At 38.2% G+C, this 27,614-nt stretch overlaps 2 protein-coding genes and 1 long non-coding RNA gene across 5 annotated transcripts; 1 reads left to right on the forward strand and 2 right to left on the reverse strand.

Moving 5' to 3' along the window:
• Positions 1-493: 493 nt before the first annotated feature.
• LOC149738719 (gonadotropin-releasing hormone receptor-like) lies at positions 494-9,859 on the reverse strand. Of its 2 annotated transcripts, none has more exons than XM_089874382.1 (8): positions 8,646-9,859; positions 8,289-8,472; positions 8,048-8,154; positions 4,189-4,311; positions 3,384-3,594; positions 3,005-3,180; positions 1,483-1,619; positions 494-1,315 (listed from the first exon to the last, which is right to left on the reverse strand). In XM_089874382.1, the coding sequence occupies exons 1-8, from the start codon at positions 8,778-8,780 to the stop codon at positions 1,102-1,104; spliced, it is 1,287 nt and encodes a 428-aa protein (XP_089730508.1). In that variant the 5' UTR covers positions 8,781-9,859; the 3' UTR covers positions 494-1,101. The 2 variants fall into 2 exon arrangements, with proteins under 2 accessions (XP_089730508.1, XP_089730507.1); XM_089874381.1 differs by having other exon boundaries at positions 494-1,381; positions 8,646-9,856.
• Positions 3,479-15,053, forward strand: LOC149738720 (uncharacterized). The gene is made up of 3 exons (XR_016384590.1): positions 3,479-3,611; positions 9,890-13,951; positions 14,220-15,053. It is a non-coding gene; the product is annotated as an uncharacterized LOC149738720 (long non-coding RNA).
• Positions 14,960-26,036, reverse strand: LOC149738721 (gonadotropin-releasing hormone II receptor-like). 2 transcript variants are annotated; one of them, XM_089874388.1, is made up of 9 exons: positions 25,847-26,036; positions 25,577-25,760; positions 24,944-25,050; positions 21,824-21,946; positions 20,665-20,875; positions 20,085-20,257; positions 19,717-19,850; positions 16,846-19,159; positions 14,960-15,256 (listed from the first exon to the last, which is right to left on the reverse strand). In XM_089874388.1, exons 1-8 carry the CDS (start codon positions 25,949-25,951, stop codon positions 19,138-19,140), a joined length of 1,059 nt encoding a protein of 352 aa, XP_089730514.1. In that variant the 5' UTR covers positions 25,952-26,036; the 3' UTR covers positions 14,960-15,256; positions 16,846-19,137. The 2 variants fall into 2 exon arrangements, with proteins under 2 accessions (XP_089730514.1, XP_089730513.1); XM_089874387.1 differs by having other exon boundaries at positions 16,846-19,145; positions 25,847-26,035.
• Between the last annotated feature and the right edge of the window lie 1,578 nt (positions 26,037-27,614).

Below are 27,614 nucleotides of genomic sequence, written 5' to 3' on the forward strand. Positions count from 1 at the left end.
AACCCTGTAGGGCTTCGAAGTCATTTTAGGGGTTCTCTGTGATCGATTTTTTGTGTGTACTAAATATAGACCCAATTATACTTCGGAGAATTCGAAAATTCTAGTTTAAATGAAAAAAACGACGTTGAAGTAATTCGATGAATTTATATTCACCATAAAAAAATACATTTTTCTTCTGTTTTTTAGGTGTTATATTATTGAGGGTATTTAGTATTAGAAACCGCGGACTATTGACAAATTTTATTTAATTTTTGGGTGAAAAACCAACCAATGAGGTAAGAGAATTGTTTAGTCTATACTTTTTATTGCAGACACTATTATGTAATAGGCGTTTATAGGCTGTCGTTTATTCTAAAATTCGAAATTCGCCGAACATATTTTATCGGTTACTGGTAAAAGTCCTGTAATATATGGTGATCTCCAACTAATCTGTTTCTTCTCCAAATTTTTAATCTGTACGCGCTTTTGCAAACTCTAAAATAACACTGCAATGTAGAGATGTGCTGCTTGTATTTTACAAAGAAAGCACGAATATTATGACAAATGATATATTAGTGCAATGAAAATGTACGAACAAGCGAAGCACCTTAGTTGGCGGTTTATCGCAGGAAAAATCGAGAAAAAAACGGAACAATTGCACCTTGGTTTTACTTAAATAAATATAAAAATCTTCGACATATTTTCGAAGCCGAGCAAATAACGGTGGATATGATATATTCAAGCGCACGTACGTTGCTGGTTTGATGTTCCGCGCAATTCATAGTACCAGCATATGTAAGTCGACAGGAAATATGTAATGATGCAGGTGTCGCACCCGGAACGAATTTCATGAAGGAACAAATATTATGCGACACCGTAAACGCGTTCATAGTACCAGTTTGTGCCGGAAACAAATTAGTTTTGTCATATAGCATCACTCATACGGAACTTAATTCGTACCTGACAGGAAGATAATATCTGGTATGCGAGATATCATGTTACCATCAAACATGACCTTATAACGGAGTCCGTCATATTAAGATCCCGCGACCGATTACCTTGACTCTTGCAAAGTGGTACATCATCAAATTTGGATTTAAAAACTCATCTGTACAGCTGTTTTCACAGGGCCGACTCGGAGCTCAAAAGTAGCTGCTGCTGTGGCGCCGCCATGCGGTTAGCGCCAAAAAAATGCGGCTGAGTTTTTATCGAACCGTTGGAGCCGTTGTTACTGCATTGTCCGTTGATTGTAACGTGACTTGAACCGTTCAAATGAGTAGCACCGGTTGCGTAACTGCTGAACGAACCTCTAGACGTGGAGCTCATGCGCCTCGGTCTATTTAAAACAGACGCAATTGAATAGTTCATACTGGATTGAGCGTTTGGAACAGTTTTGAAATCCCTAAAAACAAGCGCTATATTAAAACCCGTCACCGTTGTTAAAATCAGTTAGTACTATTCACCTACTTTTATATTTATATTTCTACAGCCTTAAAAAATTACCTTTGCTTAAAAAATCTTTTTCTTGCGCAGTTCAATCTCTGCTTGAATTTTCCTCGTATCTCTTTTAAGAAAACGCCGAACACAATCGGGTGAAGAACCGGGTTAAGGTACATGACTACGTACATTACGGTATCCCACTGTAAAACAAAGTTTATGGCAATTTAGAAAAGATTCTTTATAGTGTAGTACTGTGGGGTAAAATGAAATATCGTTAGCACCTAAATCCTATATTTCCTATTCGTGTTTTAATCAAATAACAACGTTTTTTTAGAGTCGCGGAGCTAAGGTTGTGTAATTTTGTAAATATTCTTGTTTCCTACCAAAAGAAATGTGGAATGAAAACATGTCTCATCTCATCATACCCCACCCTACTATAACATAGATAGAGGTAACATAGAAAAGATTTCTTACTGTATCCCCCCAGACATATGAAATAAGAATATTTCTTTATAGAGGCATGACGTTTATATGACCCACTGACCAACGACGTTTAACAAGACGATGACTAACAAATATATTCTCAAGAGGCCGTTTTAGAGTGAGTAATTCACTGTGGGTGGTATGTAGGAAAGACTGAGATCCAAAGCGGTACATTCTTATGTGTTGGCAGCCTTATGTAATCACATGTTGTCGCCTTCCGTGCAAAAAGCTTGCCTTAATATGCCGTGAGCAAAGCTGATACGGAGCTGGCCCGCGATACAAGGATTACGGTAGGATGATAACATTCTTCAGTAATTGTAAGGGGTCAGTGGCGAAAAAATAAACACGGGGATCAACAAGGGCCTATCTATGACTTAGGCCGTTTTTGTTTCTAACTGCTATGGGAAACATTATTCAATCTAACTCATCGACCAGCGCAAACTGCTAATCGAAACACAATATCCGGTTATTGATTAAAACGTAATTTGCGTTTGACGAAAGGTGTAAGTTGTCAGCAGCTGTTAAAAATAGTTTGAAAATTTAACGTCAAATGTAAATGAACCCAAATGCGGACATATATAAAAAGGATGGATAAACAACTTTGAAAGGCAAATTCTCCAAACTGTTGTGCGTCAAATCAGGATAGTTTAAGACTCCGTGCCGCTTTATTCGCTTATAAAAACACATTTTTTGTTTTCGTATTCGTGACCGGCCATGATAGTCATAGAACTGTAAAATGTTTTTTTGGGTGGGAATAAAGGTCGACCAAGCTATTTAGGGTTATCTGTTAAAAAAAGCGTGAGTAGAATACGCTATACCCGACCTTTGGCCAAAGTATACTTAACCCTTTAGTATGTTCGGCCATGGCTATACATGGGGGGTTAAAAACACCCCGAAATGCTTATATTTATCCGATACACGTTGTAACCACTGAAGCGCAGTTTGTTGCGTGACCTTGTGACGTCATATTGATGTCACTTTGACAGTGGCTTACGTAAGACCACCGGTTTTGGGTAAGCCGCTTTCACTTAAATATAAGCTTGCAAACTCGCATGCTTTAAAGATTAAGCGGAAACAAGAAAATGATTTAACAACAACCTACAGCATCTGGCGGGGTATGATCTTCGTAACGGATGAACCAGTCGTAAATCCCTTTGCCGTAGTACGGTCCCCAGCACACGAGAAATGTAAGAGTTATTAAAGTTCTCATGAGAATTGTACGATTCTTGGCTCGCTGTATCGATGCTGTGTTGACGCTGTGCCGTCTTCCCATTAGTACTGTAAAACAAATTGAATAATACATTATTATGCTAGCATTGAATTTCAAAGTTGTCCCCGTGCGTGTGTATTTTATATGATCTTTATGCAGATTAAATAAGGCGCGAAATGCCGGCGGGTTTTCAACTGTTAGCACTAATGAACTGCGTGTTTTCTTTGCGGTGCTTCCTTTGGGCAATTAAGTGGCTAAACAACGCTCTTACCTCTGTCTCTCTCTTTCATGTTGGAAATCTCGCAAACTATGAGCGAGTAAGAAACCAGGGTACAGATCAGTGGTAGTAAGAAGCTCATGCACATTGTAAAGAAGTAGTAAGGTCGTAGTAAAGACACGTCTTGTAGAACGTTAAAGTCGATGCATTGGTATATCGGGATACCTTCACAAGTTGGAATACTCGCCACAGAAAAGATGAAACCCTAAGAAAAATGATAAGGTTTTCAACCACACGTGTGCAATAATACACCGGCATGCACTTTAAAATAAGCACGAATATAAAATATAATCCATTATACACGAGTGACTTTTTACTGCACTGTTATTAAGTTAAAAGAACTATTTATATATATGGACACACGACGTAATAAATACCGCTTATCATGACGTACAACCATACGTAATATACTAGAATACACCATGCACTTTAAATAATGATTTAGTACTGTGGCTGTGGGGTAAGATGGGACACCTTTAGCACATACGATCCAAATACTCTGACTGTATTTGAAACAATCAACAACAGTCTATGGAAGTCCTAAGAAAAGGGTTTTGTAATTTATTGAATGTTTCTTGTTTTATACCAATTGAGACAAGAAGTAGAATGAAAAGGTGTCCCATCTTTCCCCAACCTACTATATATATAGTATATGCACCCACTATTCACTTACACATTAGTTATCATAAACTTAGAACAACTTTGCAGTCTATACAAACTAACAATGTAGCATGCAGCGGTGCTTATGTTATAAAGTAAGAACAAATTTATATACGAGACCGCATACAATAATACGTACCGCTGGTAAGCAGCATATTAGGCTTGAAATCCATGCTGTAGCCACCATGTAATATCCGCGCTTACGTTGGCTGTGACAAGGCAGTGGTGACAGTATTCCAGTGACCCTGTCGGCACCAATTACCTGTAAAAATACGTTTATGTTACGGAGTCTCTTGGATACGTGTGATTTTGATCATTTCCACCAAAAACGATCGAAAAACGTAAACAAGACGTACAAAAAGCTTTTAAGCTTAGTGCTTACGTCGGTTTGACGTCGTTTTAATTGTTCTTACGTGCTGAATATGTCACCGAATTAAGTCGGACTGCAGTGCAAACTAATTTAAATTGATTTCTTGTCTTTGCACATTCGATCTGGTACTTTACTATGCTGATGCACGTGAACTTGAACTTAGTTTACTTAAATTACGAGGCAGACATATCGAAAACTTAAGAGTCCAACGTTGTAATGTGTTGGCCGCGCTTCCTTTGGCTTGGGCGCTTTGACGGGAACACCGCCAGCAGCTTTAACGATTTTTCGGGGAAGTGTTTTTAAAATACGTTGAGCGCGTACAGGTTTAGCGTTCTGGTTGTTTTGCCCGCGCTGTGTTTGTTATTAGATTACATGCACTGTAATCAGACAGGTTTTAAAAGTTTTTAACAAAAACAAATAAGTTTTCTTTATAGCGCCCATTACAGCACTGTACGATTACATGGCGATCTACCAAAAACGCCCTATCTGCGAAAACAGTTTATTTGCCTGAGTTTAAGCTAATGGGGCTTTTAAATCACAATATTAAAAGAGGGATGCACATACGCAACTCCTTGTTGTTTTCGATTGTCCTGATACGACGTTATTCAAGCCCTTGGGCGAGTTTTAAACTTGACGGTGGCTCAAATTTGCGCAATGATTAGATTATAACTATTTTACGTATGTTGACGTAAAGAGTTTAAAACGTTAGAATTTCAAACATTTTGTTTTGTTCCTTCACGTTGACAAAGATTTTTTTTTACTCAATCCTTGCGGTGATTGCATAATGTTGTATTCTTCACTTGGTTATTTGAGCATTCGCGGAAGTGGCCACTATAAGAGTTTACCAGAAATCAGATATGCTTGAAAATTCTCGGTAAACTTGCAACGGTGGAATAAATGGTTATTCCGGCAATGGCGCCCAAATTATATACTCGTTAAAGTGTTTACATTGAAGGGACCAAGTGGTTCTTAATAACCGATAACATTCCACGTTGCTCTGTATATAGCAGTTATTTCTGTGCCGAGCGGGTCCTATTACATGCACACAATTCACCGTGACCGTACGTGCTCGTAGATTAGGGGCGTAATGATACCGGAATCTATTTACGTCCGCCCGCAGTATATAAAACAAGGAATACAATGTAACGAAAACTAGTTTCAACTTTTGGTTCCAAAAGGTAAAGAGTGACAGGCGGAAATTGCATCTCATTCACCTTTTAAATTCACTTTGAAAGTAAAAAGATTACAACTTTAAGAAATACATTTCGGTCGATATTGGCAAGCTCTAACCGTCACACTGTGGACATTGGGGTCCTGTATTCGCGCTATCTTCTCCTAAACTGCTAGAAAATCAGTGCGAAATTTAAATGTATTGATTTTCTCTTGCTCTTTACCGCATTTCGATAAAATCGCTTTCTTATCCGTCTATTTATCCTAATTCAAGTAGAACAGAGACGAAAACTATTTTGAATGGTTAACGGTGTTGCATACGCCGATTTTTATTCCGTAACGCGTATTATTATATATGGTAAACTGTGATATAACAGCTATTATGGATTTGGCTTCCAATGCGGCGGGGATATTAAGACATAATGAACCAAATCCGGATTTCATTTACTCTTGTTCATTCATAATTCATATCACACAGACAGCATTATAGTGACCAATTATTTAGATTCTTCAGTAGGGGACTTCGCGGAAACAAATAGTTACATAACGTATTTGTGTTGGATAGATAATGCAAAACCAAGACCCAGGTACAAAAAAAGTTGTAGACATATAGCAGGATGGGAGAAGATGGGACACCTTTTAATTCTATTTTCTCGTCCCATTTTGTAGTAAACAAAGAACATTCAAAGAATTATAAAACCGTATCCTCACGACTTCCATGGACCGTTGTTATTTGTTTAAAACACAATAAAGATATTTGGATATTATGTGTTAAAGCTGTCCCATCTTTCCACACACAACTACACTGTATATAAGGTTGGGGTAAGACCGTTCATGTTTTCACTCTCTTTTGTCGTCCTATTTTATAGTAAACAATAAAAATATATTCTCACGACTCTAGGATCGTTGTTAATTATTAAAAAACGCGATTGGGAAATTGGGTGCTGTGTGCTAACGGTATCCATCTCAGACCACAGCGCCCAGCTTCGATGACTTATTATTCGGCTATTGAAGCACTTATACAACTTCGTCACTTCATCGAAATAAACCCCTTTGATCCATCAAGTCCTTGACTTATCAATGACTCGCCTGATTAAGTGGATGGCCGTGATACTTTACACACAATTATAAAATGTTAGGAGGCTGTTTAAAATTTGAAGTGCCGTGTTCAAAAGGGTAAATTTACATATAATACTGTGGGGTAAAATGGGACACCTTTAGCACGTAATATCAAAAAATCCTGATCGTGTTTTAAACAATTAACAAGAGTATATGGGAGTTGGGAGGTTGCAGTTTCGTAATTCATTGAATGTTCTTCGTTTACTATACCAAATGGAAACAAGAATGTGTCCTATTCTTCCCCACCCTACTATATTACGCGAATACGCTTTCATGCTGAGTAGGCAGTGCTGATGTTTAATGCATTTGTAAATGTTGTATTGTAACCGCAACTCCAATGCTCGCTATCGGAATAACAAACGATGGAATGTCAGCACAGAGGGTTTCAATTTCCGATAACATGGCCCTCATGGGAACCGGCATCGATCGCAAAACCTTACAACGTCGGTCTAATTGCCGAGTTTTCGGAAATTCCGTGACAAATGCATAACAAAAGCAAAGGTCAAGCGAAAGCTTTGTATATTTTCGGAATGCCAAAAAAATTATCCTGCCAATGCGCTACAACGTGATGCGGTCCAAACCCTTTAGGTCTTTTTAGGATGTCTCCTTTTGTACAAAACCGCTACACGGCGATGAAAAGGTCGTCCAAACTTCACGCGAGAGTAGCGTCGGTATTTTGTTATTGAAACACCGTTGAAAATATCTCGCATATTTCCGACCGGGGCCCATAAACAACATGATTACTCGGGTATAAGGATTTTGCGCAACCGACGCTAACCCCTTTAAAGCGCATGTCGTTCAACTAAATTCTGTGGTTTAAAGGTGCAGAGAAACTTGTTAGTGTTCCTACACGACGAACAACAGTGCTAAGTGCGTGAGAGGGAAGTTTACACGATTGGAGTGTAGCCACAGCAGGAGCTGTTTATATAACTTAAATATTGTTTTTAGGGCCGATAAATTGGTTAAAAATGCTCCCAGGCGAGGTATAAAAAGGTTCCAGGCGAGGTATGTAAAAAGATATACCGTATTTAAAAATAAAATAAATAACTTCAAAAATGAAAACATCAGGCAGAATATTAAGTGAATGTTTTTAGTGATGCTACGGTAGAAATAGAGACGAAGTATTTATGACACGGTTAACTAGTTTTTACACATTTTTGTGAACACGTAACATACTCGTCTGTTTTCCGCCATTTTGTTTGTTCAAAGTGTAAGTTTTACGTTTATTTAAAACCAAGTTATTGAATTTATGATTCGTAATTTTCCATGGTTTGACCCCGCTTAAGAAAATGCATGAATTGCGCGCTACTGTTTGTCTGAATAACAAAAAATGACTTACCACAACCATGAAGGAGCTCGCGTACATGCCGAACTGTTTCATCATTTGGCACAACCTGCACATGACGTCACCGGCGAGCCATTCCATGGTGGTGTTCCACACCGCGTCTATAATGAGAACTGGCGTTACTTTATAAACAAGCAGCACGCTCGGGAATATAGGTATACATAAACAGGCTTCATATGGTCGTCTGGGTACGTTGAATATAAATATGACGTTTAGCATCCGGAGTTGTACTTACCAGAAGGCATCACGAATATTGTGTAGACCAAATTACTCAGTGCCAAGTGGAACATGATAAAGTGTCGGCTTTTGCTGCCCCTTAGTGACCAGAGGACGAACATGTTTCCTGCCATGCTGAGACAGAAGAGTAACCACGTGACCAAGACCCTCACCAAGTGAAGCGTGTCGAACTGAAACCATGTCTGTTGGCATGGAAACAAGTTTAATATTAGAACAAAGAGTTTCTGTCTTCAACGGCCAAACTAAGAGGTCAAGCCATGTATCCCTGTTCTTCTTTTAAGTTTAATCAAATTTGGCGGTGCACACTAAAATAGATACTATATCTCAGCACTACAAGATAACTCCCAGCTCTAACCTGAATTAGGACGTCGTGGGCCTCGCAGGGAAGTGCGGTTGAATTAACTGTGGAGTTCAAACCCAACACTGAAGCGGTAGAAGTCCAATTGTTGTCGATATTAGTCGCGCCTTGGGAGATGTCTGACGTCATCATATGCACTGTTCGCTTATGATAATCGGATCAGATACTAAATGTGGTTCAAATCAATTTAAAAGCAACTCTGACTTTATCACCGCTGTAATTGAACGTTAATTAAATATTTAATGAGCTACTAACTTGCAGGAGGTTAGAATGTAGGATACACATAAACAACACTACAGACATTGTACTGTTTTTTGTTTTGCTGCTGCGTTTAACTGTTCAAAGTACAATTAAATCTTCCCAGCTATCAGGTACTGTACAGAACAGAGTTCATGTAAATGCAAAACAACTGTTTTCTCGGCTTACAATATACTTATGCACCTCAGTCAGAATGTTCTACCTTACCAGCTGCAATGCATACTATGTGTTTAGTGATGACAACCATATAAGCTTTATCTTCACCCGCACCGCGAATATCATCAAGTACTCCTGTGAAAACACTCAACAAATGACTGGCGCATGACACTGTATATGAGTTTGCTATACAGTCGGATACTGTTATGTAGAAGCATGATAGGCAATCACGATTCACGTTCATGTACATCGTTGTAACAACACTAAACGTACATGTCTGTCGTCATCAAATTTTAAAAAGCAACAAAACTAACTATTGTTCACGTACATCGTAACAAAGAAAACTACCTTGAACGGTGCCTTGTTCAAAACTATTTCCTATTTATCGTACAGCGCCGTGTCGTTATATTGGTTCTAAGAACAACGGTCAGACCTAACTGCTCCACAAAAGCTTCGCGCAGTCCCTACTACTACATAGCGACCGGTATGCCGGAATAGGTTTATCGTTTATGTGAGGGTGGCCTCAGAGACACCTTTACTGTATACCTTTCCTGAGATATGATCTTTTGTATCGCACTTAACTTTAAAGATAACATCAGTCGAGAAACGAGCACTGCCAGCAGGCACAAAATCTTCGCGAATGGGTACGACTTACGCCGCTCACTGCCTTATATGGGATAAACCATACGCCGCTCTGCATGCGACATGCATGTGGCTAGCTTGCTGAAGCATGTTCTCAGATCATATTTGTCAGCGTTTTTTTCTGAAGTGTCACTCGCTCTAATTTCACGGGCGCATCAAAGTGGATAACGATCTTTCTCGTACAGGTTCGTGACCTCAATGAAATAAAAGCTCTTTTCTCTCTTCTTACTAAAGTACAAATTGAACGACTTGTACTGTCTTGTTTATACGTCAAAATGTAACTTTCGCACGAGGCGAGAAAAAAAGCGTAACGAGTCCACATATTTTGACTATCGCCAATAAGAATAGCCTTGACCTATAATGTACCTGTTGTATTTTTCTTGCTACGCTCCGATGACCACACCTGACTCACAAACTTGTAAACAGATACTCCAGGAGAAAGTTACCGTCTATAAATAACAATCTCAATCGTGTTCATTCATAACGTCGTAGCAGTAGAACATCTTCATTCTACACTATGCTTGGCCTCCCCCATTGGCTATATGCGTATAACAACACCCCTATTCACTTTTACGTAACACCAGACAAATATGCAGACACATAATAAACCCTATAAGGCAGTTTACTACAAACAGAACAGTTGCGCAACTAATGTCCCAAGAATTTTGCGCAACCCTGATTCACCCTCACTTCTACGAAAACTGAAAAACGACTTGACCGCGGTCCAAAACACGCGAGACCAACGTGGCCATCGCATTCCTAAATATAGAAAATATCTGCTAACTGACCGGTGATAGTCGAATCTGTCTCGCCTTAGGGCAGGTTACCCTTTCATAAAAAACTACAATGTTTATTTAATTTTACAACGATCGCTACCTTATTTAGCCGTTTTAGCTCTGCTGGCCTCATTCTGAGGGGCGGCCGGCCACTCTTTTAATCCGATCGATTCGAAATGACTTAAGCAATGGCATTCAAAATCCTGTTTAAGGCATAATATCTTCTCACGCGAGGTACCCCAGCTTCCTCGGTGCCAACGCCGGTTATCTACGATCTCTATGTTTCGTGCGAGATATTCGTCGCCGCCTATTCGCTGCGGTCGGTTCATGACCGGATTAAGCGACCTCCGTCATAATCGAACGTTCTGACGTCACAAAGGCCCAGGCTCGCTTAATTAGCTGCCGCAAAACGATGTGCGGCAATAAGATCGACCAATGGGTCGTAAGCAACACCGTAGGCAACGAACATTCCCTATTTGTTATAAACATGGCATTCCTAGATCGAAGTTGACTTATGTAACCTCAAACGTCAGCGACATATGTACCAATGCGGTCCAGACAAGAGCGTGATTAAAATAAACAAACCGCGTGGCGTCTTCAGTAGAAAAAATGTTAACACGTCCTGTATTTTTTAGGCTTGGAAAAGCTGATATATAGTACTATAGGGTAAAACGGGACACTTTAAGCACACAGTATCCAAATATTCTTATCGTGTTTTAAACAATTAACAACGGTCTATGGAAGACGTGAGCATACGGTTTAATATTTCTTTAAATATTCTTTTTTTTTTCTATCAAATGGACGAGAAAATTAAATGAAAATGTGTCCCATCTTTCTCTACTCACTATACATTCTTTCGTTTTTAAGTATAGCAATTTTCAGTATTACAGCATGAAAATAGAACTCGGCGCTTGGTGAGGATCGGTTACGTAATCATCACTAGGCGGGTCATTGCAGCCCTGGATGCCGCAGATGCCCATCAACTTGCCCCGGGCACGGATGCACTAATTGCAAATACGATGCGTTCGCTCTAAAAGATCTTAAGAAGCATTATTTTTGACAGCTAGATCTGATTATTTTCTATTAATAACCTTCCTATGCACGTTGAATGTCCACATGAATTATGATATATATCTCCATCACTTCCCAGAAAAACGGCTCAGTAGATTTGGGCCGATGCTTGCATACAAAATAAACGGTCCCGGGTCTCTGTCAATCATAGTCGCTCATCTATCTCAATGCAAGTCTATAAATCAACGAAATACTGAACTTTATACTCTTCCCTACCGTCAATCTTTCAACTGCGTCTGATCTCTGATGGTTTTCCATATCTCTCCAATAAAATTATCGCCTCCCGTATCTGACAACCCGGCTTTTCTGATAACGGTGTTGCAACGTGCATATGATAGAGTCGGCCGCCGAAAAACAGTCGCCTGTGTTTTCAGCGAACCCCCTGCTATTGGTGCAAGCTTGTTTAGATTCCGAATCAATTTAGCATGCTCGAGGAGAGAGCAATATAATCTAAGATACAATCTCTGTCGCGCTATCTCCGCACGCGAAGTTTTTAACAGCCCGTTTGCCGACAAGGTCTTTACCGAGGTTAAGTTTTGATACACAGTATACCAAATACACCGCGTCGCTTCTCTTTCCTATGGCCAAAGAAACGAATTCGTTGCTCAAGTTCGCCTTTACCAAACCGGGCGTATCCTAGGCTATATTTAAATCGGTATTTTCGGATTCCGCTCGCCGAGTTATGACCCCACACAAACAGAACACGGCGAGCAGTTTATCTTTTGGCAGAATCCAACGAAGCGATTTAAATTAACAACACGCTGGGTTCATATAAGAATCAAACACAACAAGCCGTCAGGCGCTATTACAAACGAACTCTATTCAGTGAGCAAGATTCGTTGATGCATTTGTGCTGATAATAGTTCGCTGTCGATCTATATTCGTTAATATGGTATAGCTTATCCGCTTCTGCAAGTGGATCCTGACCTTACTAAACATACCGTGTTTTGTCAGGCTGCCAAAATCTGTTTTACGAGATCGTGTAACGTAAAGATTTGTTATCAGACGATCAATATTTCCTTTTTCAATCGACAGATACCGTATTTGCTAAATGTAACTCGATCGTCTGAATGAATCACACGCTTTGTAAAGTTATACTTAGACGCACTAACACGTCTGGCTTCGCTGAACTAACTTTACTGTATTCGAGATATTGTGCCAACTCTGGCATAAATCTCAGCTACTATGGGACCTCTCAGCCACTCTATAGGACCTCACCAACGTAGAGTAGAACTTAACTCTATGGTCCTCTTAAAATCAGGTGCGACATTATGCTAAAAAATTCTGCCGGTCTCCTCTTCGGTTTGATTCCTGCAACTCTCAGCGACAGCGTGGTTTTAATCCGCGTTAAATTGGTTGTTTTCCTAACTTTTTCACCCCTACATCCCTCGCCGAAAGAGAGTAGCATTTACAGTATAGGAAGCTACCGCATTACCCTTGAATAAGACGCGAGCCGTCAATTGTCTCTAAAACATCAGTCGCTTGTTTTGACTCAAAATAAACGAGTTTAGAATCGATGTTATTTCGAGACGGAGTTAAAATTTGTCGAATAAATAATCAGATTGCAGATCGAGCACGTGTGTTGCCCACTGCCGTGCAAAACTGCTCTTATCGACCGGAATTAGATGCTACAATGCATTGGAATACACGGCCTTGTGTTGTGGTATATTACCCGAGTTAGAGCTGTCACCTTCAGATCTATATTTTATATATGGTATATATAGTAGGGTGGGGGAAGATTATAGGACACCCTTTCTTTTATTTTCGCGTCCAAGTACGTAGTAAACAAAGAACATTTAAAGAATAATAAAACATCATGCCCATGATGACTCATATATAGAGCGTTGTTATTTGTTTAAAACACGATCCGAATTTTTAGCGCTAAAGGTGTCCCGTATTCCTCCACCCTACTATATTTGTTGCTGCGGCCTTACGCAAACGTTAGTTGCATTTCCGACATTTAATCTTTTGACAGAGTTTTAACAGAACACCATTAGTTATATTGCTACGTTTTCTGATACTTTTTAATATATAACCAAAAGCCTATTTTACACCCAAGTGCTACTAAAAACACAGGAAACCAAAATGCAGTACAACCATAGATATCATATATATAACTAGATAGCGCCATTGGCAAATTTTATGTCGCCATTTGGGCACGCTTGACTGCACACGTTTTGTCCCCATACGTAGCATCATAGCAACGTTGAGAGGTGTGCGCTGATTGATTTTTTGTGTTTACGAGTAATAGTATGCTTGATGCTGTTAAAATCATTCACGAATCTGTCTTGAAAATGGGAATTTGGTGTATTTACAAAGATTTTCAATAAAAAAAGAAGAAAAATCAAAGAAAAAAGTCAAACAGAAGAACTTGAGTTGGAACTAATTGGTTTTGAAAAAGTATGCTCTTCATAAGTTGTTTTCTTATTTTGTGCCCACACGTCTTTGCTGTAAATTTTTTCCCAGATGGTGAAGGCGAATACTGCAGTATTTTTTTGCAATTAATTTGACTAAACCAAAAACATAGTTATCTGTAACAGTACAGTCGAACATGTGTGAGTCCAGGCATCTGAACCATTTCAATAAATTTATATTTTGTAGTACTGCATATGCTATTCCATTTAGTAAACCATGTAAACTTTAACTATATTTGCACGCCGCTCTTCAGAAAGACCAACAACAAAAAAGTATCCAAACGGAACTTTCCAAGACTGATTGACACCCAAAGCCATTAATACAAGAGCTTCTTTGGCTACAGGAGATGAGTCATCCAATTCATTATCCCACCAAGATCAACAAACCCTCTGTATTTTGTACCATCCCATGACTGGTTGTTGTGTGGTTGTGTGGATGTAGCTTTGGCTTTTATACCTACAAATGCAATCTCAGTAAAACCTGGTTCAGCTGAGACCTTCGTATACCACTTCCGAATTTGTGCTGGATGAGGCAGAGCTAATCCGAAACATCGTCGAACGAACATGAAGCTAGGCTTTTGTTGAATAAAACTGAAGCATAAGTGCAAATGCCTTCAATTCTTTCGGATAAACATTTCCCATTCCGGATTTAAAACTATCCTTTTAAAAATTTATTTTGGCACTTCACCAAAATTTTTCTGCAGCATATTAGCACAATTCTCACTAATCATAATATTTTTCTTTATTGCACCAATTGCTTCTTTTAATGTTAAAATTTATTTTCCAGTCTTCGTGATTTTTCTTTAGTTTTATTTTAACAAGACTTAAGACTTAGCCGATTTATATTTAAGACTTAGCCGATTTATATTCTTTTGTATGTTTTTACCAAGTTCCAAATTACATTTTCCCATTGAATAACCAGCAATACTGGTTAAACAACCCATTACAGGAAGAGTCGGAAACAAAAAAAAATCCTTTTTTAACACACATACAATTCACTTCATGTTTTTCATGTTTATTTCTTTCACATTTATAAGATAATGTCAGTCACTGATATTTTGAGAATAAAGACAGAAAAGATAAGAAAATTAGCAATGCGAAACAATGCCATTGTGTAAAATACTGTGCATTAGAAATAGAAGAACTAGAGTTTTGTGTTGTCATTACACATCACAATGTATTAATATATTGCTTTGGAAGTCTCTTTTGGCAGCTCAAAAAGTTTATTTTTAAGCTTTTAAAATCGGTTTCTTTTGTCGGAAAACTTGGCTTTGTTGTATTGGTTGGGGTTCTGTAAAGAAGAACAAGAGTTTATTGATTGCAAGCTATGGCTAATCTGGTGTATATAACTACTTACTAAGTTACTAGTAAGGTAAATGGCATACAAATTGTGGTTTATTTTTACACTTAAGACATCAAGTAATTACATTATTAATTTATAGCAGTTGTTAAACAGTATCTTCAAAACAGTTCGTAATTTAACCACATCTTCTATTAAATATTTATCAATTTTACCTATATAGTTTAATAGTTACTGGTTACATTTGTTTAGTCAATCCTGCAATTTTAAATTAAAAACTCTTTACACACATTAATTCCTAACATACATGAACTACTTTAATTTTACCACTTAGCGCGAAAAAGCGGTAATGTAAACCGGCCATGTGCTTAGCCATTAAAAAGTAACGCATTTACTTTACTATTTAAATCTTTAAAACGAAGAAAAACTGCTTATACTTACTTTCTTTCGACTATATCTACACAAACTGCCTTTCCCGCTGTCTAAATTGGGGCTCAAACTGAATCACTCAAGCGTGTCCTATTTTCGCTCACTGCTGCCATTGAGTGTGATTGAGTCGCGCTCTCTAGTTATATGTATAGCTCAGTGAGTACAACTAATGGTGTACCACAGATATGCATACCATATATATTACACCACTTACTAGCATCATCAATCTTATATTTAAATAGTTTTTAAGCGCGGTATATCGAGCCCGATTTATAAAACGTATCGCTGCCATACCAAGCATAACGTATTGCACTAGAAGAGCTTTGCTAATATTAGAAAACAGTTATGGCCTATTTTACAAATACCTTTGCGCAATTGCTGACTACCACATATTCTACATTATACAAGGATGGTTTTGAACCGATACCCCGTGAGAATATTCTGTTCCCGAGAGCATTTGACCGTATATCTCGTCCCTTTTGTATATTCCAGTTTCTTTTGCAAAACCAGGAAATTTTGGGAACTGGGCCAATTTCACGGTGACTGTGCATTTCTGCTGTGCAGTCGAATCGCGTGACTGCGACCGAAATGGCATCATTAAATATCGCTACAAAACCAAACACAGATTTTGTACCCCGGCGAAACTGTAAATCGACGGCAAATTGCGCAGAGTAGGCGTGTTCAGGGGTATCTGCATTAAACAAGCGTCGCTCTTTACGCAGCAGGCATTGGTATTAAGATACCGGTAACCTCATACTATCAGAGCCGCGGTGGAAAATTCTAATGCAAATAAAGATTGACTTGTAACAATAAACGCGAGATGGCGTCCGCAGTCAGCCCGCTGCTGTTGCGTCCTGACGTTATCGCGGTGTGTACTCACGTTTTCAAAACCCACGATTAAGCAACCTTTTGCACTCTTCCACGAAAAAACGCATAAAATGGTGCAATCTGTTGCAGTGTTAGAGCTCTTTTCTCGGCATTGCGGTGGGCTGTCAGATTCGGCGCGTTTTCCTATCTAAATATAGCGTGCGAGGTGCCCGAGTTGCAGTCCGACTCAAGTCTTCGTATAAATAAACCGATGGGATCGCAAAATACCGGTGTGCCAGGCAGGCATTAGTAGAAATGGGAAATTCGCACGAAATTTCACTCACCTTTAAATGACCGCAGAAATAATTCAAACTACTGTAGATATTTAAATCACCCTCGCAAGATCCATTTTCGCCTCTTTATTTACAACGTAACTGCAAAAAATCTCTCTCCCCCTTTCCGCACAAAATTTGCACTCGCAAATTAATTTAATTACGAACAAAATACTTTCTAAAATTCCTATTCCTCGCGATTGAGCCCGAGACACACATATCCGTATATACCTCACTACAGGGAAGAGAATCACTTCTGTTTACCACAAGTACATAATAGCTCGGTCACTCTGAGTATCATGTTACAATAGCTTGAATGGTTACATCACTGTTTTCGTTCTGGCTTCGCGCGGTCCTTTGTCGTATATATTCCGCCAATGAAACACGAGGGCGTGTTTTTAAATACCCGATATCTGAATGTTGTGTTATGGTCAAACAACCTATATTTGTACATTCTTTACTCTGCAAACATTTTCGGGAACCCCAAATATAGGTGATTGATTATTACCACTCGTTAAGAACACAGACTTGTCAACAAACAAATAAACATGATGTCGCAATGATTTTCAATAAGCAAACATACATGATAAACAAGACCTAAAAGACATACATATAGAGAACTGTGGGGGAAGATGGGACACCTTAAGCACATGATATTCAAATATCCTAAACGTGTTTTAAACAATTAACAAAGGCCTATGGAAGTCGTGAGGATACAGTTTTATAATTCCTTTAATGTTCTTTGTTTACTTCTAAATGCGAAAAGAAAATTAAATGAAACTGTGTCCCATATTCCCCTTACCTTACTATATATCATTGTAGGATTTGAGTGCCTAAACACAATCATTAAATTAGCAGTTTTCAAAATACTATAACAACTTTTTTTGTTTTGTAGTTACCCAGTCTTCGGGCATGTGGTGTCGAATTTCTTTAGTAATTTATTTGGCTAGTAGTTTAGTTTTATTGTTCTTTACAAAGCAGGCATCAAGTCGCAAATACGAGTAGACGCGGTTATGAAAGACAAGGTTTTCCTTTTAGTCGACTATGTGTGTTTTTTTAATTCCACTGCTGGATACACTACATGTTATGTATAATAGGGTGGAGAAAGATGGAATGATGGAAAACCGTTTCATTCTTTTTTCTCGTCCCAATTGGTAGTAAACAAAGAACATTCAAAAAATTATAAAACCGCACGCCCAAGATGACTCATATATATATAGACCGTTGTTAATTGTTAAAACGCGATCGGAATATTTGAATATTATGTGCTAAAGGTGTCCTATCTTCCCCCACCCTAATTTAAATGTTTTTTTTGGGAAGCACGTATAGATGATTCAATAAAACAATTATTCACTTTTGCATGGCGGGGAACAACAATTGTTATAACACTGGTGTTCTATTTCATACACCCTATATGCCTGCTGACGAGTTACCAAGTATGTTACTTGGATGTGATTTTGAGGGTAATTTGTTTCTTATTAATAATTAGCTGACAGTTTAGTCCATCCTTAGGGTTTCAGTGTGTATTGTTATCATTTCCAAATAAACGAGCGTTTATTTAATTTCGAATGAAAGCTTGAAAACCGCAGTGAAATGTCTCGCTATGACGTATACCGTATAATGCATTATGAATGCAACTATATTTCACATGAGTTGTCGGGTCAACGACTCCTGTAACCCCAATATCGTATATGGTTCGATAACGGTGTATTTTGTCGTCTCATTTCCTCGCGTTCTCAATTTCATTTGCCGGTAGCATAACCGCACGTGGGTTATTTCTGTTATTGGAACTTTATATAAACAGTTCAAGTCGTGCACTTAATACATATATGGTGGGCGGTTAGACACTGACGGAGTAATTTCTTTTCAAGGAACATAATTGCACCTCTGCCGTGACGGATTTAATCCGGAATTTCTATTCTAGCCGATGCCGGTTTGTTGTTGTGATTATTTTTACACAACTGCGTGTGTAAACTTACGCACTTATGCCCGGTGCAAATAATTTGGTCTTACGCCGCAAGTAGTTGTCCGATTTTCTAATTTCGGCTTGGAAGCACTCTTTCGGTAAAAATGGCGATGACATCAGTTTTCTCGAGTTATAATTGAGCAATTATAGAGACGAGTAATCCTGGTAAACTCCATGCTACTCTGGCGCCTTCGTGTGTACGCTTTCGTCGATAGATGGGACTTGTTGGGTGGCGCCAGTCAGAACAGTGGTCTCTGCTGCACCGTTGGGCAGGTCCTGAACTTGGGTAAGACCAGTCGCATAGCTTGTGAGAGATAACCTTGACACCGATCCCGACCTCACTTGTCTGCACGAATGAAACTAAACTCGTAATAAACAATCTGAACGTATTAGGATAACCTAGTTTATAATATATAGGGTAGAGGGGATGGGACACATTCTTTCTATTTCTTGTCCCATTTAGTAGTAAACAAAGAACATTCAAAGAAATATAAAACCGTTTCCTTACGAATTCCATAGACCGTTGTTAATCGTTTAAAACATTATCAGAATTTTTTAATGTTATGTACTAAAGGTGTCCCATCTTCCTATATTACACATGGCAAGATAATATTACGCTTATGAAAATGCGGCTTGAAAATTAAGTTCCATGGCGTGTCACGCTGCACCTATCCTATTCAAAGTAGAACAGATTGTGGGTATTTTGTTATTAAGCGGAATATAGTTTCTCAACGTATATCTTTAATAAATACCCGTGGCAAGTCTGGCAAACGCCATATAACATTTTATCTAGAACGCCCCTTACTTTAAACTTGCAACACGTCATTTCCAGTTGTTAAATTAAATGTAGTAGGGCGGAGTAAACGGGAAAATTGTCACCTCTTCCCCCACCCTACTATAATAATAATTTTGCTTACACTCGTTTTTGCTTTAGTCCAGCGATGCAAGAAGTTTTCTTAAATTTACTTCTTATTTCCTTCATAAAAACACCGAACACGATCGGGTGTAGAACTGGGTTGAGGTACATGACAATGTACATCGCTGTATCTAACTGTAGAGTGGTAAAACTGTTACTTATAATTCGGGTTTAAAGGGAGGACAGGAGGTATTACATAGCGACTTGTTTGGCTGTCAAGGCTAAAGATAATGTTAATATTTAATGTTAAAACAATTTTGTGAAAAAATTGCAATTTTGTGAAAATTACAACTTTGTCAAAATTACAACTTTGTGAAAATTACAATTTTGTAAAAATTACAATTTTGTGAAAAAACTGTCTATACTAACTGGTGCTGGCGGTCCAATTGCAGGCTTTTGAAACCAGTCGTAAATCCCTTTGCCGTAGTACGGTCCCCAGCACACGAGAAATGTTAGAGTTATTAAAGTTCTCATGAGGATTGTACGATTCTTGGCTCGCTGTATCGATGCTGTGTTGACGCTTTTGCGGCGGCCCATTAACACTGTAGAAACAGTAATGAAACGCAATGCGAAAGCCCATATTAAGCATTGCATTATTACGGTTTACTTGCCAACGATTTGGAGTTATTTCGTTTTCGCAACCAGAACTAGCTACACCCATGCGCCCTCCCCATAAAATAACAATATAAAAAATTTACTGGCGCTCTAATGCTGCAATGGTTTACCACGCGGTTATGTTTAATATTCCTGTATGCTTGTGTTGTACATGCGTGTGAACCACACTGCAACAGATTTGACATCCGGTCATATTTATCCTTTTCTAAACTATTTCATCTATTTTTGACAGTTTTTGATTTTTGAAGTTATTTTTTTGTAAATTTCTAAGATATTTTTGTGAATGTAAATGTTAGAAAAAACTTGTGATATATGTTCTCCAAAGGTATTTCACCTCTGTCTCTCTCTTTCATGTTGGAAATCTCGCAAACTATAAGTGAGTAAGAAACCAGGGTACAGATCAGTGGTAGTAAGAAGCTCATGCACATTGTAAAGAAGTAGTAAGGTCGTAGTAAAGAACGGTCTTTAACAATGTTAAAGTCCACGCATTGATAAACGTTGATTCCTTCACAAGTCTCCACGGTTAGAAGGGAAAACAGTGCGCCCTGTAGACGAAAACACCAAGTAATTGAACGCGTATGTGTTTATGGTTATTCTTTCTAGTGGGGTAATGTTTTTGTTGTGTTTTTGGTTGTTTTTACGTGCTCGTTTATTATTAGTCTGCTCTCTTGTTGTAAAACACGTGTATTGCATCATGCGGTGCAAATATATTAGAATCAGTTTCCAAATCTGGGTCAAAAAGTTTTGGTTATTAGATTTGAACGCAAGATAGACAAGTGTAGCTATTGTTAGGGTTCGAACCCACTGCGATTTTATTGCAAAACCAATATACGTAATTTAGCGGCGGTCGCCGTAAGAGCTTTAAAATTGATGCAATATATAACAGGGCAACGCAATTTTAACAATGGGAAAGAAAGGCAATCGATATATCTATCGTACGACCTGCTAATAAACCTTATATCAAACACGCTTCGTTATTTGATGTCTTTTGTACGTTTGCATGTAAAATTGTTTTATTGTAGGGTAACGTATGTTACAGAGTATAACAACGCTAAAATAAGGGCTGTTGTTATAATATATTTTGCCCATACTATGATTAATAAAAAAACAAAACAATAACAATATAGTAGAGTGGGGGTAGATGGGACACCTTTTCATTTATTTTCTCATTCCATTTAGTATAGTAAACAAAGAACATTTAAAAACTTATTAAACCGTATGCTCACGACTCCCATAGACCGCTGTTAATTGTTTAAATCACGATCAGGATATCTTGATATTAGGTGCCAAAAGTGTCCCATCTTCCCCCACCCTACTATATACGTAATTCCATTAGGTTAAATTCTTATAAATAGGCTTACGCGGCTTGGCGCCTATTTTATTTTAAAGGCACGTTTGTACCAACACTTAAAGTATCTTGGTTATTACTGTTAGCATAAATATGTAAACCATTGTTACAATGGCAACGTAATATTTCATTAGATGCTACCCACCGCAGGTATGCAACATAAAAGGCTTGTCGTCCATGCAGCAAGAACCATGCAGTAACCACGCTTTCGTTGTCCTTCATGGGTTAAAGGGGATAAGATGGCAGTTACTCGGTCCATACCGATCACCTGGAATTTTAAATGATAAAGTTAGGCGTTTGTGGGGAAATGATTACTCAGGATCTGAATTGTCGATTTTTGGTGTTGTGTTACAGACAATTTATTCTTGTTACATCAAGTATAGTGGCATTAGGGAAAGGACACTTCATCATTTTATTTTCCCCTACGATTTGGTAGTACACAAAAAAAATTCAAAGATTATAAAACCGTGTCCTCACGACTCCCATATTTGTTAATTAGTTAAAAACACGATCAGAATATTTGGATATAATGCGCTAATGGTGTCCCATCTTCCCCCATCCTAATATATTAGTAAAGTGTAAGTTTCTGTATGAAACAGTGTTTTAGACATTAAATCTAAGGATTTGAAGTTGCCAAACAAGTTGGTTCTGTATAGCGTTTAAATGAGTGAAGATATTAACCGTAAATCTTCAGCGTTTTATTCATAAACACGAATCAATATAAATGCGCCGATAAAACAGGTAATTTCCATCAGCAGTCTAAACACACAGATATTTCGCTCATTAAACACAATATTTGCGCGGTCATCAATGAAGTTTAATTCCTTTGCAAAGGTTTACAAACCAGGAGGGACAGAAAAAAATCTATAGAGACCTTTACGCGTTTAGTTTATTACTGGTATTCGAAGTGCTGTGCCAAATGTCAAAATTAGCGGTACATTATAAATGCGTACCGCAGGGAAAAGTAATACACGGTAAACCAATTAAAGTCCGCCATGAATTTGATCGAACAGAGACCCGTGGTATAAATTATAAGTATATAAAATATAATACCGTCGGATAAGATGGATACCACGATCACATGATATAGTAGGATGGGAGAAGATAGGACACCTTTTCATTCTATTTTCTTGTTCCATTCGGTAGTAAACAAAGAACATTCAACGAATTATAAACCGTATTCGCACGACTCCCGTTGTTAATTGTTTAAAACACGATCAAGATATTTGGATATTATGTGTTAAAGGTGTGCTATCTTACCCCACAGTACTATACTCCACATTTCCTAATCTTGTTTTTTTTAACAAATAATAAAGCAATTTGTAAAATAAATGCGTTTATAATTCTGAAAATATTCCTTGTTTACCACCAAATTTTATCACAAAGGAGGCCATCTTACCTCAACCTACTATATTTAGGCATCACTATTGATGTGAAATGTCATTTGGTGTTTAGTTGACAGCTTTGTTTGTTCTAATCGTGTTTTCTGGAAATTGTGTTACTGGAATTTTCTTAACAACATTTTTGTTTGTTCTCGTTTAAATCGACTTATCGACAAAACAATATTTTTAATGTCCTTGTAACCACAAATATTAAAATTGACGGAATATTCAAATATGGGTAATCCCGTCTGCTTGTAATATTGGCTTTTATTATGTGAATTTAGGACCCAATTTACGCACATAATGAAAATCAATTTGTTTTCGCATTTTCCATTAATACGATTTAATTGCTAAATAAACTAGAATTTTACAATGAACCATATAATAACATTGTGGGCGATTATGTTTTTACCCATTTTAGAATATTTAATTGTCACGTTTTTTATTGCTAGGCAACATCACCAACGAGTAGTTTGTATTGTAGTAGGGTGGGGTAAGATGGGACACCCTTAGCACATAATATCCAAATATCCTGATCGTGATTCAAAAAATTAACAACCGTCCATGGAAGTGTGAGAATACGGTTTTATATATTTTTTAAATGCTATTTTACCACCAATTGGGACGAGAAATGGAATAAAAGATGTTTCCTCTTACCCCACCCTACCATATACCTTGCTTGGTATACGTCGTCTCAAAAACCGCACAGTTTTATGACCGTGTATTTATGCATAATTTCCATTTGTTTTAATTAGGGTGTCCGAGTAAGTGGGGTAAACGTCAGTGTTTGTTACTTTGTTACAATTTACTGTTAACTTGTTCATATATATTTTATTCTACAGCATAATAGGCCAGGGTAAAGATGGTGAAAGTTTTTTATTTTCTTTTAGCGGAACATTCGGTAGTAAACAATGACCATTTACGTAATTATCTATAACCGTATACGCAAGGTTCTAATGGAATGTTGTAAATTGTTTAAAACACGATCAGGAAATATAGGATTCAGGTGGCAACGGTATCCCATCTTACCCCACAGTAAAATACATTTGTTGCGTTTCGTTTATTACCCCTTATTTTGAACGCATACATCTTCCTAATTATCAAATTCAAGAAGAAGAATATACAAGTCATGTCATATGCGCGTACTGTGTCTGACAACCCACAACCAGTGTTCATCTGTCAGTTTGCTCCTCTATTTATAACTTGATTTATGCTGCTTTCGTCGCGATCCATTTGTCTTGGTTCGTCTATCGACTAAAGTGACTCAAACGACAGGAAAACTTGGGAATCTCGTTATTGCGACAGACCGTAGGGTTCAATAGTAACATGGTGGTTTATATGAACGAAACCAACAGACAGAGGTACCGAGGCGATGTAACACAGGTTCGCGCTGGCCCGTTCGCGACTTTGTTCCATTTTGTTGGATCAATACGATAACCTATGACCCTTGCATTCGTGTTTGGATTTTTAATTTCCCTTTCGTGCCTAATTTGTCGAAACTCCGGACGATCGAATACTTTGCCGGCTTGGCCAAAGTATCGACGGTCTAATTTGCTTCGGCTAGCATATTGATTAGCACAATCTTTGCCTTACGCCCATAGGGACCCTGGACGACTGTGTTTTAAAACGCAGCAAGACCCCTACGCGTCGTCCGTTTATGCCAAGTTAAACACTGCGTTTCGCCACGATTCTACGCTCTAAACCATTCTACTCTACGTGGGTGATGCCCTGCAGCTTGTCACGCCATTGGACTTGAGATTAAGCGAGAAATGGCCCATTATCCCAAACCTTTATAAACGTGGTTAAATAACAAACCAAAGGACCTCCCCTTTGTTCACTTTAAGTATACGGTTAGTGCAAATTCCATGACCCATTTGACTTACCACAACCATGAAGGAGCTCGCGTACATGCCGAACTGTTTCATCATTTGGCACAACCTGCACATGACGTCACCGGCGAGCCATTCCATGGTGGTGTTCCACACCGCGTCTATAATGAGAACTGGCGTTACTTTATAAACAAGCAGACGGAAAAATATCATTTAAAAAGAGCAGAAAAGTTTCATTTTATGTTTGAATTTAAAAAGGCGTCTTTTACGTTAGGGTTTCAGTTCTATGAGTAAACGAAAATATTGATACAAAAATTGATCGTATAACTTGCTTTGTCCTCAAGTAACGAGGCAGCGACAGTCGTGTATGATCTGTTTTACAAACCTCGTACCCAGCTACGACTCTTTACGTGTATATTTTATGGGCATTTTTTTATAGGTAGTTTTGTGGGTAAGTTTCAGGCACTTTATTATTAGTAGTATGCGGCTGACAACTTAGACAGCCGATAGGGGCCACTTGGTTAAAGCAATTGCCCCAAAATGTTGTCCAAGGATGCACACGTACATATTGGTAGCAACATGCAAGCTTCGAATCTGTGAACGAAGTCGCCGACAGGATTCGAACTTGAACCGACTGCACGATGCTTCTGTTACTTATAAATAAATACCATCTTGAGTTCTACTTACCAGAAGGCATCACGAATATTGTGTAGATCAAATCACTTAGTGCCAAATGGAACATGATAAAATGTCGGCTTTTGCTGCCCCTTAGTGACCAGAGGACGAACATGTTTCCTGCCATGCTGAGACAGAAGAGTAACCACGTGACCAAAACCCTCACCAAGTGAAGCGTGTCGAACTGAAACCATGTCTGTTGGACGAAACGGAAATGTAAACAAGTGGAAAACATTGGTTTTAAAATCAACATGCTTTTAGCAAGTTCAGCTTTGTACCAACCTGTAAGATGGTGTCGTGTGATTGGCAAAGTGGCAAAAAGGTGTTTGTTGCCGTGCTTGGGTATATCCTGTCCGCATAAGTTTGAGTGAAGGCTGCCGTAGTCATTTCTATACGACTCAGATCGTTCAACTTAATAAAACTTAACCATTATACTTACTCCTTTTCCTAGTTTTAAAATTTGAGTCGTTAAAATGTGTATACTTCCACATACATTGATTCGCTCCACAGTCATATATAAGGCAAGAGTATCACCTCTTTATTCGAAATCGTTTCGAACTACTTATAAAACACACACACCATGGCAAAGAATAACAATATATATTATGACAATAAACACTGGAAAAAAAAGCTCCACATAAACCCTAAGAACAGACACGATGCTGAAGACTGTATTAGACACGTCTTATGGTATACGACTTAACGCCAGCACCAAATTAGCTGTTTAACAACAAAGATTCTAACTGCAACAAAACTCATTAATCCAAGACACAGGTCCATTACCGTTTCTCCCTTTCACTGAAAATCATTAATTAAAAAGACAGTGTTGATTTGTAAAAACAACTTTAAACCCTCCCCCCCCTCACGAAATTCATTAAAGTTGGCGCCTAAAAACTATAACCTGAAATTGAATGTGTTCGCAAACAGTTGCCTTTTGCATGCCCTGTACCCGTGTTATGGCTATTTAGGCCAGCAGCTGGATTAATCTTTAAGAATATGCGTGTTGTTATTGGTCTTAATTACTCCTGGTTCGTTCCCTGCAGTCTGGCTAAACGTACGCGCTACCATGTAAAACAGATTACATACCCTTACGAAGTTATTACAGCTCAGCCCTGTGAAAGCGATTAGCCCTTCTTTTCGCGATTAAAAATCTCATATACGTGATTAGAAAACTCATATAGTAGCGTGGGGGAGACAAGACAATTAAGCAGATATAAAAAAATGAAATATTTTTATTACCAGTATTCTGTAACTTTTAGTTAGACTACCAAATCGGACTGTGCTGGTTTCTCTGGTGTTTGGTCCAATTAACAACTCTTTATAATCGTGAGGAAATCGATATATAGTTCTGTAAATATACTTTGTTTAAAACCAAACAAGACAAAAAAGAAAAAGAAAACATACGTCCCAACTTACCCCACCCCATACTACACATAGAACTGCACTAGCCTATATAGACATACATTTTCCAATTTTTACGTTCGAAACGTTTCAGCTATGCTTGAACGATCTGATGTTGCGTGGAATTAATTACGTTTACAGTTCATGCAAGGTTGAATTCGCCCTACTGCAACATTCCGTGTCTTGTTTCGTAATCATGTTTGGTTGTGGCTTTAAAATTGAATAGAGTCGAACGGTTGAGTAAGCGGCGAAAACCTATCAGCGTCTAAAGTGCTGCAAAAACCTATATACTCCTACATTAGTATCTAAAACAGTTTGGTCTGTGTGGGGTAAGATGGTACATTTTTGTATGTTGGGGTAAGATGGTACATTTTTGATTGTTGGGGTAAGATGGTACATATTTTCATTCTCTGAATTCGTCCCGTTTGGTAGTAAGCAAAGATAATTATATAACCGTATTAATTGTTTAAAAAATAGGATAAAAGAATAGGAAATGTGAAGTAATGTGCTAACGATATCCATCTTCACAGTGCTATATACGATTTATACGGCTATATTAACCGCTACTGCCAGAACGTGATCTGTCTTTTACATAAATACACCAGCTGTGTACATTTTCTACCTGTCAGTAAATTACTCACACCCTAAA

This window comes from Ciona robusta, chromosome 3 (assembly GCF_009617815.1).
Source record: "Ciona robusta chromosome 3, ASM961781v2".
Lineage (NCBI taxonomy): Eukaryota > Metazoa > Chordata > Ascidiacea > Phlebobranchia > Cionidae > Ciona > Ciona robusta.

Bases quoted from the DNA above. Each gene is read 5' to 3' on its own strand.
- LOC149738719 (XM_089874381.1), bottom strand. From the start codon at position 8,780: ATGATGACGTCAGACATCTCCCAAGGCGCGACTAATATCGACAACAAT. The intron at 8,155-8,288 runs GTAAGTACAACT...TTCTCATTATAG, and splicing joins AATATTCGTGATGCCTTCTG to ACGCGGTGTGGAACACCACC. The intron at 3,181-3,383 runs GTAAGAGCGTTG...TTTGTTTTACAG, and splicing joins CATGAAAGAGAGAGACAGAG to TACTAATGGGAAGACGGCAC.
- LOC149738721 (XM_089874387.1), bottom strand. From the start codon at position 25,951: ATGACTACGGCAGCCTTCACTCAAACTTATGCGGACAGGATATACCCA. The intron at 25,051-25,576 runs GTAAGTAGAACT...TTCTCATTATAG, and splicing joins AATATTCGTGATGCCTTCTG to ACGCGGTGTGGAACACCACC. The intron at 21,947-24,943 runs GTAAGTCAAATG...TTAAAATTCCAG, and splicing joins CGAGCTCCTTCATGGTTGTG to GTGATCGGTATGGACCGAGT.